The 15,573-nt window shown below is 43.9% G+C and overlaps 1 protein-coding gene across 6 annotated transcripts in view; it reads left to right on the top strand.

Moving 5' to 3' along the window:
* The window catches only part of ptprda (protein tyrosine phosphatase receptor type Da), a 254,753-nt gene that overhangs the window by 235,993 nt on the left and 3,187 nt on the right, over positions 1-15,573 (top strand). For 3 of the 6 annotated variants that reach the window (XM_077544513.1, XM_077544514.1, XM_077544515.1), the window contains 13 exons: positions 103-263; positions 2,332-2,444; positions 5,461-5,558; positions 5,674-5,797; positions 8,439-8,614; positions 8,690-8,809; positions 8,887-9,041; positions 13,219-13,504; positions 13,792-13,970; positions 14,041-14,167; positions 14,244-14,369; positions 14,702-14,856; positions 14,996-15,131. In XM_077544513.1, coding sequence (XP_077400639.1) covers positions 103-263; positions 2,332-2,444; positions 5,461-5,558; positions 5,674-5,797; positions 8,439-8,614; positions 8,690-8,809; positions 8,887-9,041; positions 13,219-13,504; positions 13,792-13,970; positions 14,041-14,167; positions 14,244-14,369; positions 14,702-14,856; positions 14,996-15,131 — 1,956 coding nt within the window. Of the gene's footprint in view, positions 1-102; positions 264-2,131; positions 2,153-2,331; positions 2,445-4,922; positions 4,965-5,460; positions 5,559-5,673; positions 5,798-8,438; positions 8,615-8,689; positions 8,810-8,886; positions 9,042-13,218; positions 13,505-13,791; positions 13,971-14,040; positions 14,168-14,243; positions 14,370-14,701; positions 14,857-14,995; positions 15,132-15,573 lie in introns of all 6 variants that reach the window. The other 3 variants (XM_077544510.1, XM_077544511.1, XM_077544512.1) reach the window with 2 other exon arrangements.

Genomic DNA, 15,573 nt, shown 5'->3' with positions numbered 1-15,573 from the left:
TCCCCAGTCACTTGTTGCTTGGTGGAATTCATGTGGCTCGAGCCTTTAAAAAAAAATATTGCGTTTCTGAATACCTCAAACTGTACAATGTCATCTTTTCAGCTCATGTACGCCACCAGCCCGTACTCCGACCCGGTGGTTTCGGCCGACATCGACCCCCAGCCGATCATTGACGAGGAGGAGGGTCTCATCTGGGTAGTGGGCCCCGTCCTCGCCGTGGTTTTCATCATATGCATCGTCATTGCCATCCTGCTGTACAAGAGGTGAGTGCGACGATGAAACCACACGAGATTGAGTGTGACGTTAGGCAGTTCCGCATAACAGCTTCAAGCTTTTTTCTTTTTAGGGAAGTGCGGCATTAGTGTAGGAGAATTGAGTCACCTACTGTATGTGCAAGTCATAAGTACTGTAAAATCCCATAACATTTTTTTTTTTGTTAATACCGAAATGAGGGCCAACAGGGGAGGTGGGGGCAGTTGCAGGGGGCTTAATAAGAAACAAACATTTTTTTTATTGTTTAGACATTAACCAGCATGTAGGCCAGTGGTGGGCAAACTCGGTCCTCAGCTGATTCCATTCAACAGGTTTATTATCAGGTGTATGCAGAGTTTGCTGATGATCTGATCATATATCAGCTCTGTTGGAGAAGGGAAACATCCAAAACCTGCAGGACTCTGGCCCTCGAGGACTGAGTTTGCCCACCCCTGATTCTAGGCAGTACTTCTGCGTTGTTAAATAAATAAATAATCACTGATTTATAGCGCATTTCATACACAACGTAACTATGAAGCTTCATGAAGCACTTGCAACATTTTTTTACTCCTCTAGATGGCACTCTTGGCTTAAAGATGCAGTGGAAATTTAGTCCATTTCCATTGTACTAGCCTTTATATTTAAACCAAGAGCACCATCTAGAGGAAGAAGAAAATAGTTGCAAGTGTTTCATGAAGCTTCATTTACCCGTCACTAAATTATCCGATATGCTTCAAATACTGTTATTAAAAGTACATGTAAAAAAAAAAGTTACAAAAAGAGATTTAAAAACAATTTAAGGAACTAAAAAAAATATCTTACTAAAATTACTAGAAGAGTGCAAGAACAAGGTTTTCAAAAACTTAAAACTTAAAAATGTGTTGAAAGTTTTTAACCTGGATTCAAAGCATTTAAACTTTGTTGGGGTTTCGAATCTTTATTCTTTTATTATTCTCTCAAAAAACAAAAAACTGATTTTTAAGGGTGATTTGTTTTAGTTTTTTTACACAAGTGCGTTATGCACAGAATTTTTACGGTAAGTCACAAAAATTAACAAAATCGAGTTAGCAATACATTTCAAACAATTCTAGTCATTACTTGGGCTATGTCACAAGTCTCATCATACAATCTTGCTGATTTGGTATATATAGTTATGATTAGGTTGGATGTCACCGTTATTGTGTCGCTTATCTTGCAAAACTTGAATGTTGCCATTCACATTCTCTGCAATAAGTGCAATATTAATCATCAAAGATGATCCCTCCATAATTGCTCCACAAGGTGGGTTGACAGGTTTGCATTGCACTTCACAAAAACAAAATCATTTTTTTCAAAAACAAATAAAAAATGCCACTCTATCTTGAAAATGCCCATTTTTAAACAGAAACAGGCAAGACATATACTTCAAGTTTTTTGTACGTTTTAGCCGAGAATGTCCTTCAAATTGGCAAATCTGACTCAAGTCATGTGACTTAAGCCCCCATTTATGAATACTGTATCAAATGTTACTGAGAAATATGAATACATATAGCATTTGCATCCCTACCCCATCCTGATTCATCAATAAGGGGCTAATTGCAGGAAAAGACAAAGACTGCAATTAGAAGCCAGGAGATGACTTTTATGCTTGAACAAGAAGCAATCAGTTGAAAACGCTCCAACGTTCGAATCTTGCTTGCACCTGGCCCTCTCTATTTTTTTTTTTTAAATGGAGCCTGCGGGTGCAGAACAGAGCACTAGCTCTGAAATGAGTCGTCACTAAAAAGCCAAAACTGAGATATGATTGGTATCACTTTTTGTTAACTTGTTTATCTCACTTTATGGAGCCAAAACTCTTACAAGCTAATATTTGTTTCGATATTTCCCTTCTTGCCGACCGATGGAACAGCAAACCCGACAGGTAAGCGAACCAAAGAAGTCAAAACTTGCTGAGCAGCCTCAGAATTAAGCACCGAACTAAATCAAAGTAATGCTTCACAGATGCGTTGTGTGTCTCCTCGTCCCAACACGGTCATTATTAGACCAAGCGTTGTTTTTGTTGTCACTACGCGAATAAAACTGGACCGTTCCCCGCTGCAGGAAAAGAGCTGAATCGGAAGCGAGGAAAGGTAGCCTCCCCAACAGCAAGGAGATGCCCTTGCATCACCCGACCGACCCCGTTGAGCTTCGCCGCCTCAACTTTCAGACGCCTGGTGAGTGCTCGTCCGATGAAGCCACCGGCGTCATTTGAGTGTCGCAATGATGCTCTTCATTTACATACCTTCACATACGATCACTGGATGCAAGCAGTGGAATTTGCTTCCCAGGAAATCAGCGACCAAACTGATTCAGAGCGAGAATCTTGGAGGGATTAGTCTTGGTGATTCCCGCATCAACGAAGAGTGCCTCCTGCATACTAAGAACACCAACCGTTAAGGAGGAAATCTGGCTAGTCAGTGCGAGTACAAGGTCTCGGATGCAAGTGTGTTGTCTCAGGCCTCACCCTTCGATGTAGGCCGAGAAGCTCTAAAATTGGCTAAGGATGCCTCCTGAATGCTGAGAGGTTATTCCGGGCATACCCTATTCGAGTGGAGGCCTCACGTTAAAGGTTTAGGAAAATGTTGTCGTCCAGGAAAAGGGAGGCCTCTGAATGGAACTGGAACAATGTAGGGATCCAATATTATGGTTTTGAGCTTGTATCCTAGTATTTGCAATGCTAACGAATGCTAATTTCACGTCAGGGTTCGTTCGGTGTTGCAGCATTTCCTAAACATTCTCAAAACAGTCTTAATGGTTCTCTAAACAGCCTTGATGGTCTTTCTTGTCGCACCTTGGTTTAGCACATTGGTTTAGATTTAGAACGTTTAAATGTTCCTGTAACATGAAAGACCATCAAATCAGTAAAATTACCAAATGAACAATACTGCTCTCCAGAAAAAAAGAAGAAGAAAAAAAAAAGAACATTAAGGCTGTTTAGGAAACCATTAAGACTATGAGATTCATTTTTCAAAAATCATTTACAGTTTAATACATTTTGTAGAAACTTTATTTGTACATACGCCGCCATGTTGTTCACGTCGCGTAGTGACGCATAATGGCTGCTCGCTCTCTGCCGGGCAAAGCCAAACGGGAATAAAGAAAACGAGGTAAGCCTCGTAGCATTCCTGAAAGAAAAAAAATGCGGTCGGGAGGGTTGCGACGTAAACTACAATGGCGGCGTATGTACAAATAAAGTTTCTACAAAATGTATCAAACTGGAAATGATTTTTGAAAAATGAATCTCGTGATGTTATGTTAGCAACAACCAAATAAATCATATGGAGCAAATTGTCATTACAGTCGGCGTTCCTTTTAAGACTGTTTGTAATTTACCAGAGACGGTGAACAGATCCTTAGCGAATGGAAGGGTTTTAAAGGCGGGGGTCCAAACTGATGCTTGTTAGACAGTGAGATGGAAGTGCAGCCTTGACAGTTTGGTGGCAGTGGCCCGGGTTGGAGATCTCAGACCAGCGCCATGCGGTGCTTCAACTTTGGCCAACCAGTTTACGGCAAATGCAAATTAGACACATTTCCTCTGATGTCGTGTTTTGGCTCATGCTTGGAAGCATCCGGTGCCCATTTATCAACCGGGAAGACTTTCTCTGGCACCGGCTGCTTTGGGACGCACGAGCCACAGCATAATGTTGCTTTATCAAAGCGCCATCTTCCACATCAGCTCGTATGAAAGGATGATGAATTATCCCTGCAGGCTCATTTGGGGAAAAGAGATGATGCATATTTATGAAAGCTCTTCAGACCATTACTGGTTGTTGCACTTTTTTTTTTTCTTTTGGCTCCGAGTGATCCCGTCCACCCACTATTCAAGTCTCCTTCTGGACCAAGCAGCCTTTCTCGCCGCTCCAAAAAGTACAGGACATACTTTTACTAGCACTGCATCACAATACAAGACCACCTCTTTCCCTCCCTTTACGCGGCTGCCACCCCTCATTGGGCGTTTTCATCTTTAAGGATGCTTGAGCGACCGACGGAAATGGTGCTTTCATTGTCACCCGGTGGTGGAAATGGGTTTTAAGTAGCAAGCTGCGATAGAAACACCCTTTCAGAGAGATGTGAGAGTGGAAAATGAGGCCCTGCTTCCATTAGCTAATGCCCACTTGTGCCGGCGACTCGAATGAAGTCGAGGAGGGATTGAGCACCGGCGTTCGTGTTGCACGACATCGGCCGGGGGGCTCGAGAGCAGTTTTCTAGTCCCATTGTGGTAAGAGTGTATGAGCCCCATTCGACTGTCAGCGCGTCAAGGTCGGGCAACTTTGAGCGGAAAGTTTTGTCTTCTTTGCGTTACGGTGAACCCCCGTTGATGCGTGGAATGACCGGCGTTTGGTCCCCCACGAATCCGGAGGGTTTACCGTACCGTAAACGTCCATGTCTGATTTGTGCTGCTATGATAGTTACTGCTTATGCCAATCTAGCGTCTAGCATGACGTCACTAATAATTAACCCATCGAGCAGACACGCAAATCATTTCACTGTCTTTGCGCCATGTTTCCACCAAGAAGTGACGTTTGGTTTAAAGTAGCACAAATATGCCGGCATCAGTAATTTTGCACTGCTTGGTGTAAACAGGGCTATGCACACAACACACTTCACTTGGCTGCTATGACGCCGGTATTTAACGACCATTTCCTCCACAGGTGCGCGCTCGTCCGGTCACCCAAGTAGCCTCCATTTGTCAAGTTAGTTGGCCTCAATTACACATTTGCCATGAATTATATTCCCCTTCCCACTTCTTTCCCGCCTAGCCTCCTATCCCCATCTAATCCGCTTTGGTGTTAACGCCGTGTCATGGCGGGAGGCGGGAAAATGACAGGCGGTGAACATCAATCATCCCTCCAAAGTAGAACTCTCTCTATTAACATATTTCCCTTCTCATGCTAACGTCCCAAGCTAGCTTTTGTACGGGAATAACAGCCCTTGTCTCTCCATACGGAGACGTGTACGCCGGCTTCCCATTGGCCTCCATGTCGTCTCCATTCAAGCATGGCACACAAAACTAGCCTAACTCGATCAAATCTTCCACCTTCACACTGCTCGTGCTTATCTAATCAGTTTGCTTGCGCTTGGGTTCAGATTTTTTTTTTTTTTGGTGCGGGGTGGGTTTTGTTGTGTTGTTGAAATCCCAAAAGGAAAGCATCTGCAGATGACTGACCCGCAATTCCCTCTGATTGACAGGTATGGCGAACCACCCCCCAATCCCTGTCATGGACCTGGCGGAGCATCTGGAGCACTTGAAAGCCAACGACAACCTCAAGTTTTCCCAGGAGTACGAGGTGAGCCGTGATATAGCTTCAACAAAGCCGCTAATGTCACACATTGGATTTTTTATTTTTTGGGGATTTGATACTCGCTCACTGTCTGGCATCCGGTGTTGTTCTCCCGCCACAGTCCATCGACCCCGGGCAGCAGTTCACCTGGGAGCACTCCAACTTGGAGGTGAACAAACCAAAGAACCGCTACGCCAACGTGATCGCCTACGACCACTCGCGAGTCCTGCTCTCCGCAATTGACGGTATAATACACCCTTCTTCCATCACAGCATGATCGCACTGTACTCCAACCCCACCCCCACCCCCACCCTTCTCCCTCCTCACACCAACACGTCATTTGCTTTCATGCCGTGGGTGCTCGCGAGGAAATAGATGGCTTTTTGAAATAGGCAATTTTCCCCCCGCCTCGCTGAGCCCCGGCACTCGAGTCCGATTGAACGATCACCTGCGAAAACCTGAGCGATGCCAGTAAGTTGTATTTCTCTGCGGCGCCGCGCCGTGATTATTTTTGATTCACGCTTAGGCTTCACATTAAGTCTCTGCGGGCGCGTTGAACGGCGACTAATGATGCGAAATATGCTCGCGTTGTTGCCGCGAGGAATTCAACCGTAAGACAGTTGCAACATGCCTCGCAAGGACGTTTCCATGGAACATGTCTTTAACAGATGTTAACAGAATAATAATTGCAAAAAAAAATCCTAATTTACATGCATAACAAAAACAAACAAAAAATGTATAACGTGGCGTTCCTAACTAGGGAAAGTTCTTCACTACACTTGCACACCAAACCCATTGGACCATTCCTTTTTTTTTTTTTTTCTGGACCATTCCTTAATATTGAGTGTAACGGTGTTTCAATCAGTCACATGTTGTTTTTTCCTCCAGCTCATAAGCAGACAGAACAAATGACATAATTAATGTAAATCCTGACTGGCAGAATGCATAAATGCACCCGCTCGCATAAATAAACATCTATTCACTGGCATTAAGCAAAAAAAAATGATGTCTTTTCTTTTCTATTGGAAATTACAGTGGGCTTAATTGTGTCTTATCCCTTGTCCGTCACTGCATATGTTTGGACAGCAAAGGCAGGTGGGGAAGCTGCAACATAATGCAAAGATGCTTTTTGTACATCCACTAAAAGTTACCTGGGAGGAAAGAAAGCCCGGAATGGAGAAGGGGAGGAGGAGGGGCTGGAGAGAGAGAGGGGGGGGGGAAGGGAGAGGGAGGATGGAAGGTTCTCTGAGACGTGGCGTCCATGCAGATGAGACTTATCTTGGTGGAGCATGTGTGCGCCGAGCCCCGAAACTGCCAGTCCTGAAGCATTGACTGGCTGTCAGCTCTGTCGCTTTGCGCTGGATTAGAAAAGGAAAAAAAAAACTGTGCCTTTCATTTAAAAAAAAAAAAAAAAAAAAAGCAGAGGAAGGGAGGCTTGTTTTCCTGCACAGTAATTTTGCCACTTTTTTTCTTATTTTAATTCCCCCACCGCCCCAATGTAGATTTCCGGATGCAACATTAGGTGCACCTGCATATCTTAGATTGACGTTGAATGAAAAGGTATATTAGATATTTTGCAGATAAAATTAGTTAAAATCCCACAGAAAATGGTATCATGATAAATCACGAGAGGGAAACCAACAAGTTATTTTCATCCTTTTTTAAGTATTTTAGGGTATTTTTTAATGGTTTTGTTCTACCAGCAATTGTAAAATATTTAATAAGGATTCGATTTATTTAATTGACTTATTTGAACAGTTGCAGTTTAAAAAAAAAAAAAGTAAATACAGAGTTTTACAGGCAAAAAGTTTTTAAAAACAAAAACAAGTTTGCTACATGAAAAATTTCCACCCAATCCAACAAAAATGTATATTATTTACTTTCTTTTACACTTGGTTCATATACTGTATTTAGCCAGCACTTTAAGTTTAAAAAGTTGTTCAAGGTTTTTGCCAGCACAGTAGAGAGTAGAACCACCAGCAAATAAAACCTATTTAAATATTTTAGAAACACTGCATATATCATATGAATAATATAGGACTTATTACAAATGCTTGAGGTTCAAGCAAATTCTTGATGTATGCCAGTAGAGATCTCTCGCACAAATGCCATTACAGATTACAAGCCACTTAAGCCGTTTTCATTTTTGAGGAGGAAACACCAGTTTGAAAAGAAAGGTTACAAAGATATGTGAATGGATATACTTTAGATTTGCGATCATCCGTTTTACTAATACCATGTCAACTTCAAAGCAATCAGTGGATTTTTTTTTTAAGTCTTTATAATATAGTATTTCATTATCATTTACTGAATTAATGAACGTAGTGGATACATTTTCTTTAATACTGATCTATTTTTTTTTCTGGCTCAGGGATTCCTTTTGCTAACTTATAACCAAAATGGAAAAAAAGAGTTATTAAATTCATTAGCAATAGGTCTACATTGTTTCATTAATATGTTTATCTACTATGAAATGTTTTGGGTATAAAATTAATTTGAACCGTTTTTACATGCATCATTTATCCCTCTTGTAATCCATTGTTTTTCAAAATGTTGCATAATGACGTTCTTTCAGTGGGCAATGATTCTCATATAATGACATTACAATTGGCAGGAATGTATCATATGCAATATCCGGGTCTTCATTTGCATAAACCTCATTGCAATTTTTTTCTTCTAGGTCCATATGAAGCAAAGGATCGTCAGTCTTTTGTTTTTATATTGAACTGTTATTTTGCATAATAATACTCCAATGTTTTTTTTTTTAAATTTTTTTACAACTGTACATTATATAAATGAATGTTCCATATTGAACTCCAACAAACGTCCCTGTTTTGCTTGATCATTAAAAACCTCAACATCGGTCCCGCTCCACCTTCCATCCAGGCATCCCGGGAAGCGACTACATCAACGCCAACTACGTGGACGGCTACAGGAAGCAGAACGCATACATCGCCACGCAAGGCTCGCTGCCCGAGACGTTTGGGGAATTCTGGCGAATGATCTGGGAGCAGAGGAGCGCCATCGTCGTCATGATGACCAAGCTGGAGGAGCGATCCAGGGTAAGGCTTGCCCGACCTTGGGGGAGGTCGAATTCCACTTCCATAGACTGTGCTCTAATGTAGCTTTTATGGCAGGTAAAGTGTGACCAGTACTGGCCCACCAGAGCAACAGAGACGTACGGCCTCATTCAAGTGACTCTGTTGGACACGGTGGAGTTGGCCACATACTGCGTCAGGACATTTGCACTTTTTAAAGTAAGCGCGCCGCATTCCTCCTCCTGCCATCGTTGAGGATCGGCCTCTCGTCACCACGTGTGCTCTTCCTTACGTAGAACGGCTCCAGCGAGAAGCGGGAGGTCCGGCAGTTCCAGTTCACGGCCTGGCCGGACCACGGGGTGCCGGAACACCCCACGCCGTTCCTGGCCTTCTTGAGACGGGTAAAGGCGTGCAACCCTCCAGACGCCGGGCCCATGGTGGTGCACTGCAGGTAGCAAATTCTGTGCAAATGACAAAAATAACCTCAAGCATGAAATTGATTTTTTTTTTTCCCCTCTCAGTTTGCTGGAATGAATCTATGAATACGTATGACAATGTACGAAGGTTTTTAATCATTTTAATGGATGAACTCATTAGCAAATAAAAGCTTCCAAAATCACTTTAATGGTAGGTGGATGAACCCAGAATCTCATTGTGTGTTAAGTGACACACACACACGCTCATTTTTAGCATCACTTCCAGTCGTTTTCTATAGCCATTGTCTTTATTAGCATTCCCCCTGCTGACACCCTGGACTGGCCAACAGTCAGCTTTTAACATCTTAAACCAGCGTTTTAAGTCAGAGGTCCCCAACCCTGGTCCTCAGGGACCGGTATCCAGCCTGTTTTCCATGCCTCCCACAGCCAACACAGGTGATTCATATCATCAGCTAATCAGCAATCTCTGGAGAAGGCTGATAACGATCTCCACCTGTGTTGGCTGTGGGAGACATGGAAAACAGACAGGATACCGGTCCCTGAGGACCAGGGTTGGGGACCACTGTTTTAAGTGGTTCTTAATCTGGACTCCCATCACTCAACTCAACTCTATTTTTTATAGAGCACTTTAAAACAACCGAAGGCATTTTCTCAAATACATTGAAAACAGCAGAGGCCCCACAATTGAACCCTGTGGAACACCATATGTTTGTTATACGAGTCGGGTGTGTGTCTTGATTGACCTCTGCCAAACCCCAGGGGTTAAGAATCGCTGCCCCAAATAAAAGTTTAATAACAAACAGTTATTATTATAAGATATTAAATGCAAAGGAAGCTAAATACAACTGAATTGCACTGAAGTAGTGATTCTTTCAGATGCCACAAGAGGGAGCCAAATAGTTCCATTTGTGAATAGCAAGTTAGCGCAGATCTGTCGCTACGCTGCAAACATGTCGCACATCATCGGGCCCACAAGTGTCTGCCTTATCCCCTTCGGGTTCTCACATCCTAAACAATCCACTCTCAAGCCGACTCCATCAGAATCCGGACTCCAAGCAGGGCGGCACAAAGGGCGTTTTGTGTCTCCTCTCAAGCCGAAACGTTATCAGAAGAAGAGAAAGTACACGCCACGGATAGAAACTGGTGTCAGAAAGTGACAAAAAAAAAGGGAACGAGGCTTAGCGCAGATTTCCAAGTAACACATTTGGTGGTTAATTAGCTGCGCTTGCTTCCGATTGAACGTGTTAACTTTCCACAGTGGAACAGAATGTGCGACTTAATGCCGATGGGAGCTTTTAATTCCACTGGCTCCCTATCAGATCCCCCCCCCCCCCCCAAATAGATCCCATCCGTCCATGCTTGATGTTTGAATGTAATTTTAAAGAGATCTATTTTTAATTTAAAAGCCTGCAAATACTAGCAATGTAGTGTTGTGTGCACGTCTCTGGAGTTAACAAGAAGAAAGCTTTTTGGTTTCTATCAAGCCCAAGCTGCAAAACAAGCTCAAATGAAGACGGAATCAACACATTTCAGTCCCTCGGGTGGTTGATTCAGTGCGCAAATAGAAGCCGTTTTCAAAGGCTACATACTGTTAAACATAATTAAGGATGTAATGTAACATTTATTTGACAGTTTTTGATAGGCTGAGGAAACGAATGGTAATACTTTAAATGTGCTGATTGCTCCCAAATTTGCACCAAATATGAACAACGCTATTTTTCATTGTTCCAATGGAATTTGGCACCTCACCTTAAAACATGAAAATAGAAAGAAAAACGACCATAGATGGTTGAAATTAGAACCTGATTGATCGATTAATCGGCCGGCCTATTAAATCACCCAACTATGGCCCTTCAAACATCGGCCAAAATAATCAGCAAAATGGCTGATTTTGCCGATTGTTTTAACCTTTATGTACTTGAGCCGTTTCCAGCATTTGCACACGGGTAACAATAGTTTCATTATTTATTGCACATATATCCAATACATTAACATTGTCTCCTTATAATGAAATTTGTCAGTCACAATCTAAAGTCACAGTTTTGTTAAAAAAAGAAAAAATAAAATAATAAAGTAAAAATATAGTACAACATAAATGTGTTAAATATCACACATTCAAACACATATGACGAGGATTAATGTCCTTATAACGTATTTAATTAAATCCATTGTGCATTTCTGGGAACTGTATATATATATATATATATATATATATATATATATATATATACACACACACGCGTGTTTACAGTTGCAACCCACAAATAGCAAAAGAAATCTGAATAGCATTGACACCCTTTGAAATGTATTGAGAGAAAAGAATGATAATGCATTCTATATTTATTTTTTAAAGGTTATCATTTTTTTCTGCCCAAAATTGCCATCAGTCTCAAAAATCCATATCGGTCGGCCCGAGTTAAAAAGTATGCATGCAGTAATGTTACATTTTATGAGACACTTGGGGCGGGGGAGGGAGTCAAACAGACTCTTGGAATGAATTGCGTTCAAGTTTTTCCAACAGTCAGTAAGTCAGCTCACCCTGGTATGCTCGGTGTGTGCGTGTCGGTCTGTTTGGCACGTTAGCTGACAGCAAGAGATTTGGTAACAATACATATGTAATTGCTTTGGCTGCTCTGCATCCTTTATCTTCTCGCGGCTCAGTGCAGCTGTATTTTACAGACTCCCCCTCCCCCCCCACACACACACACATTCCCTCAACTTCTGGAAAGCACATTAGTCTGACACTTAATGTGTGTCAACGTCCAAAGCAGCTGGTCTGACTGGCTGAGAAGTCAGTGTCAGGTCATTAGTGCAGCCGGTTTGCCAGCTCCCCGCCGACTGCCAAATCCGCTGATGCCTTTTCTGCACTTGTCAATGAAAATAATATTGCGCGTGTTCCCAGCATTCCCCGCTCTTATGTTCAACAGCGCATTTGCCTAATGTATGCCGCGCCTCCGTCTTGACGCAACGCTAACTGACAGCGTGTCCCCCGTCTCACCTCCCGCCCACATCCCTCATCTTCCTTCATCTCAGCCACTCTGTCACGCATTGGATGTCAGGTCATCAGTCTACCGGGTCTCGGTCTGCGCCGTTTCCAATCGCAAGGAGTCGGCTGAGGGTCCCGCATCCCACCCGGAGGTGCTTTGCACTTGTGAATATTTTCGCATTTCATTGTCGGCTGATTCTTTTGCGCCCTAAAGGGTTGAAGAATTGTCACCGGGACAAAATGTCATATAACGTAAAAAAGTTCAGCCGCAGTCAGCCTTTTTTTTTCCAGTGATCATCAGATCATTTGTTAAAGCCAATGACTCCCGTACGTGTCTTTATTCCATTCACTGCATGGCACATTAGGCAGACTTGGCCCCTGGCGTCCAACTTTACTCCCTCCCGAGTTGGCGCTCTCCTTTTTTCTCTTTTCTCTCTTGAGCAAATGAAAAACAAATGTGCCATCACAAGGCAGAGGCACAAGATCAAGGCTTCCACCTCACAGGCATGTCAGCCTAATGGATCGAATGACCTATTTGCTTTGGAGTGCGTGGGCTTCAAAGTTGACAAACAGGATTTACCGTCACCTCTTTGAAATGCAAGTCTTGAGAACTGCAGCGGGACCGATGGGTCGGAAAGCACAGGTGGTGTACGGAGAACCGCAGCAGAGCCAGAAACAGTCCCGCTGGTACAAGGTTGCTGCCAAATCCCGATCTCCACTCTGTGCCGCTTCAACTTTAATTACACTCAGATCCAATTGGCCGAGTGGTTCTTAACCCGGGTTCGATCGAACGGACGAATATGTGCAATGTGAATTTGCATGTATAATGGAATATATGGTGTTCCACAGGGTTCAATTCTGGGGCCACTGCTGTTTTCATCGTATCTGCTGTTTTCATCGTATCTGCTGTTCCTGGGTTCCACGGTGGTTGTTTGAAAGTGCTTTATAAAAAAAATGTGCAGATGGGAGTCAGCATCTTATCTGCATGATCTAGCTATCTCGCAAAACTAAAAGACCACTTCCTCAAGTTGCATGGAGATGGGGGATACAAGAACACATTGCTTTCTGAATTCAAAGTAAAAAGTGCCAGGGTTCTGTGAATTAGCAAAGGAAACTGGTCAGGTTTAGTACCGCCAACAAGGTCAGTCCTTGGCAAGGAAAGACAACTTGAAGGTAACTTTCTCTTCTTGCCCCCCCCTTGATAGCGCCGGCGTGGGTCGCACGGGTTGCTTCATCGTGATCGACGCCATGCTAGAGCGAATCAAGCACGAGAAGACGGTGGACATCTACGGGCACGTGACGCTAATGCGTGCCCAGCGCAACTACATGGTGCAGACCGAAGACCAGTATGTCTTCATCCACGATGCGCTGCAGGAGGCCGTCAACTGCGGCACCACCGAAGTGCCCGCCCGGAACCTCTACGCTTACATCCAGAAACTGACGCAGATAGAGGCCGGAGAGAATGTCACCGGCATGGAACTTGAGTTCAAGGTTGGTTGCTCCGGTGAAGGGGCGAAGACTTAATGCTCCAAGTGACTTCTTTTGGAGCCTATTAATTCTTTGTGGTACTTGTGGTGCAGACTGTTCTGTCATTTCTAGTCTTGTTTATATAACACAGCTGAGGAATTTTGCCCCTTTGTGGTTTTCCTTAGATTCCCCATCTTGGTGCTTATGTAGGGTTTTCCCACCACATATCTGCCAAAAAGGGCTTGAGCAATATTTTCTGTTGGATCTCATCATTTCAGCATCTCTTTTCGTTCCTCTGTGTTCAAACGTAGCGTCTAGCCAACACGAAAGCTCACACGTCGCGATTCATCAGTGCCAATCTCACCTGCAACAAGTTCAAGAACCGCCTTGTAAACATCATGCCATACGAGTCCACGCGCGTGTGTCTCCAGCCCATCCGAGGAGTGGAGGGATCCGACTACATCAATGCGAGTTTCATTGATGGCTACAGGTGAGCACGCCGCCATCGCGTTTGTCTGCCAGCTACCAGAAGAGACGCTAATTTGCCGTTTCCCTCCCAGGCAACAGAAGGCCTACATCGCCACACAGGGACCACTGGCAGAAACTACAGAGGACTTCTGGAGGATGCTCTGGGAGCACAACTCCACTATTGTCGTTATGCTAACCAAGCTCAGAGAAATGGGCAGGGTATGCTTACAAAAAAAAATGACCCGCGAGTGGACACCGCAGGCCAGTTTTGGATCACTGTGCTTGTCCCTCTTAGGAAAAATGCCACCAATATTGGCCCGCAGAGAGGTCAGCCAGATACCAGTACTTTGTGGTGGACCCCATGGCCGAGTACAACATGCCGCAGTACATCCTTCGGGAGTTCAAAGTGACAGATGCCAGGGTAAGCAGACGTTGTCATAGTGTCAAGCGCGTGTTTATCCCAAACTAAGAGTCTTTTAAGCATAAATATGGGGAGCAGCTCAATGCAGCCAGACTTTCTAATTCCATCAAAGGCTTACACAGATAAATGGCGCAGGCTCCCTTCTTTGTACGGCGTGTTATACTGGGTCCTCAATGGGATTGCTATCCTTATCAAACGGATACAATATCACTAAGTCATACACTGGCAGCTTAACATCAAACGAATTACCATCTTTGGCGTTTGACACGTGCAACGACAGGCACCATTAATGAGACATCTGCTCCTGTGTGCAAACGTGTTCTCCTCGGCAGGACGGGCAGTCGCGAACCGTGCGACAGTTCCAGTTCACAGACTGGCCCGAGCAAGGAGTGCCAAAATCCGGCGAGGGCTTCATCGATTTCATTGGCCAAGTACATAAAACGAAAGAGCAGTTCGGCCAAGATGGGCCCATCTCAGTCCACTGTAGGTAAGTGGAAGTCGCACGCTAGGTCAACCTCATTTTTAAAGACAAAGGAAACGAGTCATTCGTAGACGGCATGAACCGGCCGTTTAAGTTGCGGCAACCAGGAAATGGTTTTCTCCGTCTCTCTCTCCCCCGTGCTCAGCGCTGGCGTCGGTCGGACCGGCGTCTTCATCACCCTCAGCATTGCCTTGGAGCGAATGAGATACGAGGGCGTCGTGGACATCTTTCAGACCGTGAAGATGTTGCGGACGCAGAGACCAGCCATGGTGCAGACAGAGGTACGAGGGGAGCCCTTTTGTCGCTTTGTCGTAGACCTGCGCATGCATTCAATCTCTGACACTATTGAGCATGGTAAGGTTTGTAGGTGGAATTGTCAGCCATGTAAAGAAGGAAGAAGGACATTTAGTAACGTATCCTGATGCCTTTGTACGTTCCACAGTCTTTAGGTACTTTGCCGCCGCAGTCAATATCCAAATGCAAGGATAGCATAGGAAGATCACATCATTTGTTAATGGCACATGGGAATGAAATGTCCCAGTATCCTCTAAAGCAGTTGTTCATATTGCATCATACATACGTGACCGCTTTCTTGTTTGCGCAACATAGTTAGCACCAACTACAGTAACAAATAAATCACACAACGTACCAACACAACATCCGCACAAGTCGACTTCTGAGAGCACCAAATTCTCTGCAGCACATTTAGGCCAAATAATGTAG

Source organism: Vanacampus margaritifer, chromosome 15, assembly GCF_051991255.1.
Source record: "Vanacampus margaritifer isolate UIUO_Vmar chromosome 15, RoL_Vmar_1.0, whole genome shotgun sequence".
In the NCBI taxonomy this organism is placed as follows: Eukaryota; Metazoa; Chordata; class Actinopteri; order Syngnathiformes; family Syngnathidae; genus Vanacampus; species Vanacampus margaritifer.
This window is presented reverse-complemented; position numbering and strand designations above follow the sequence as displayed.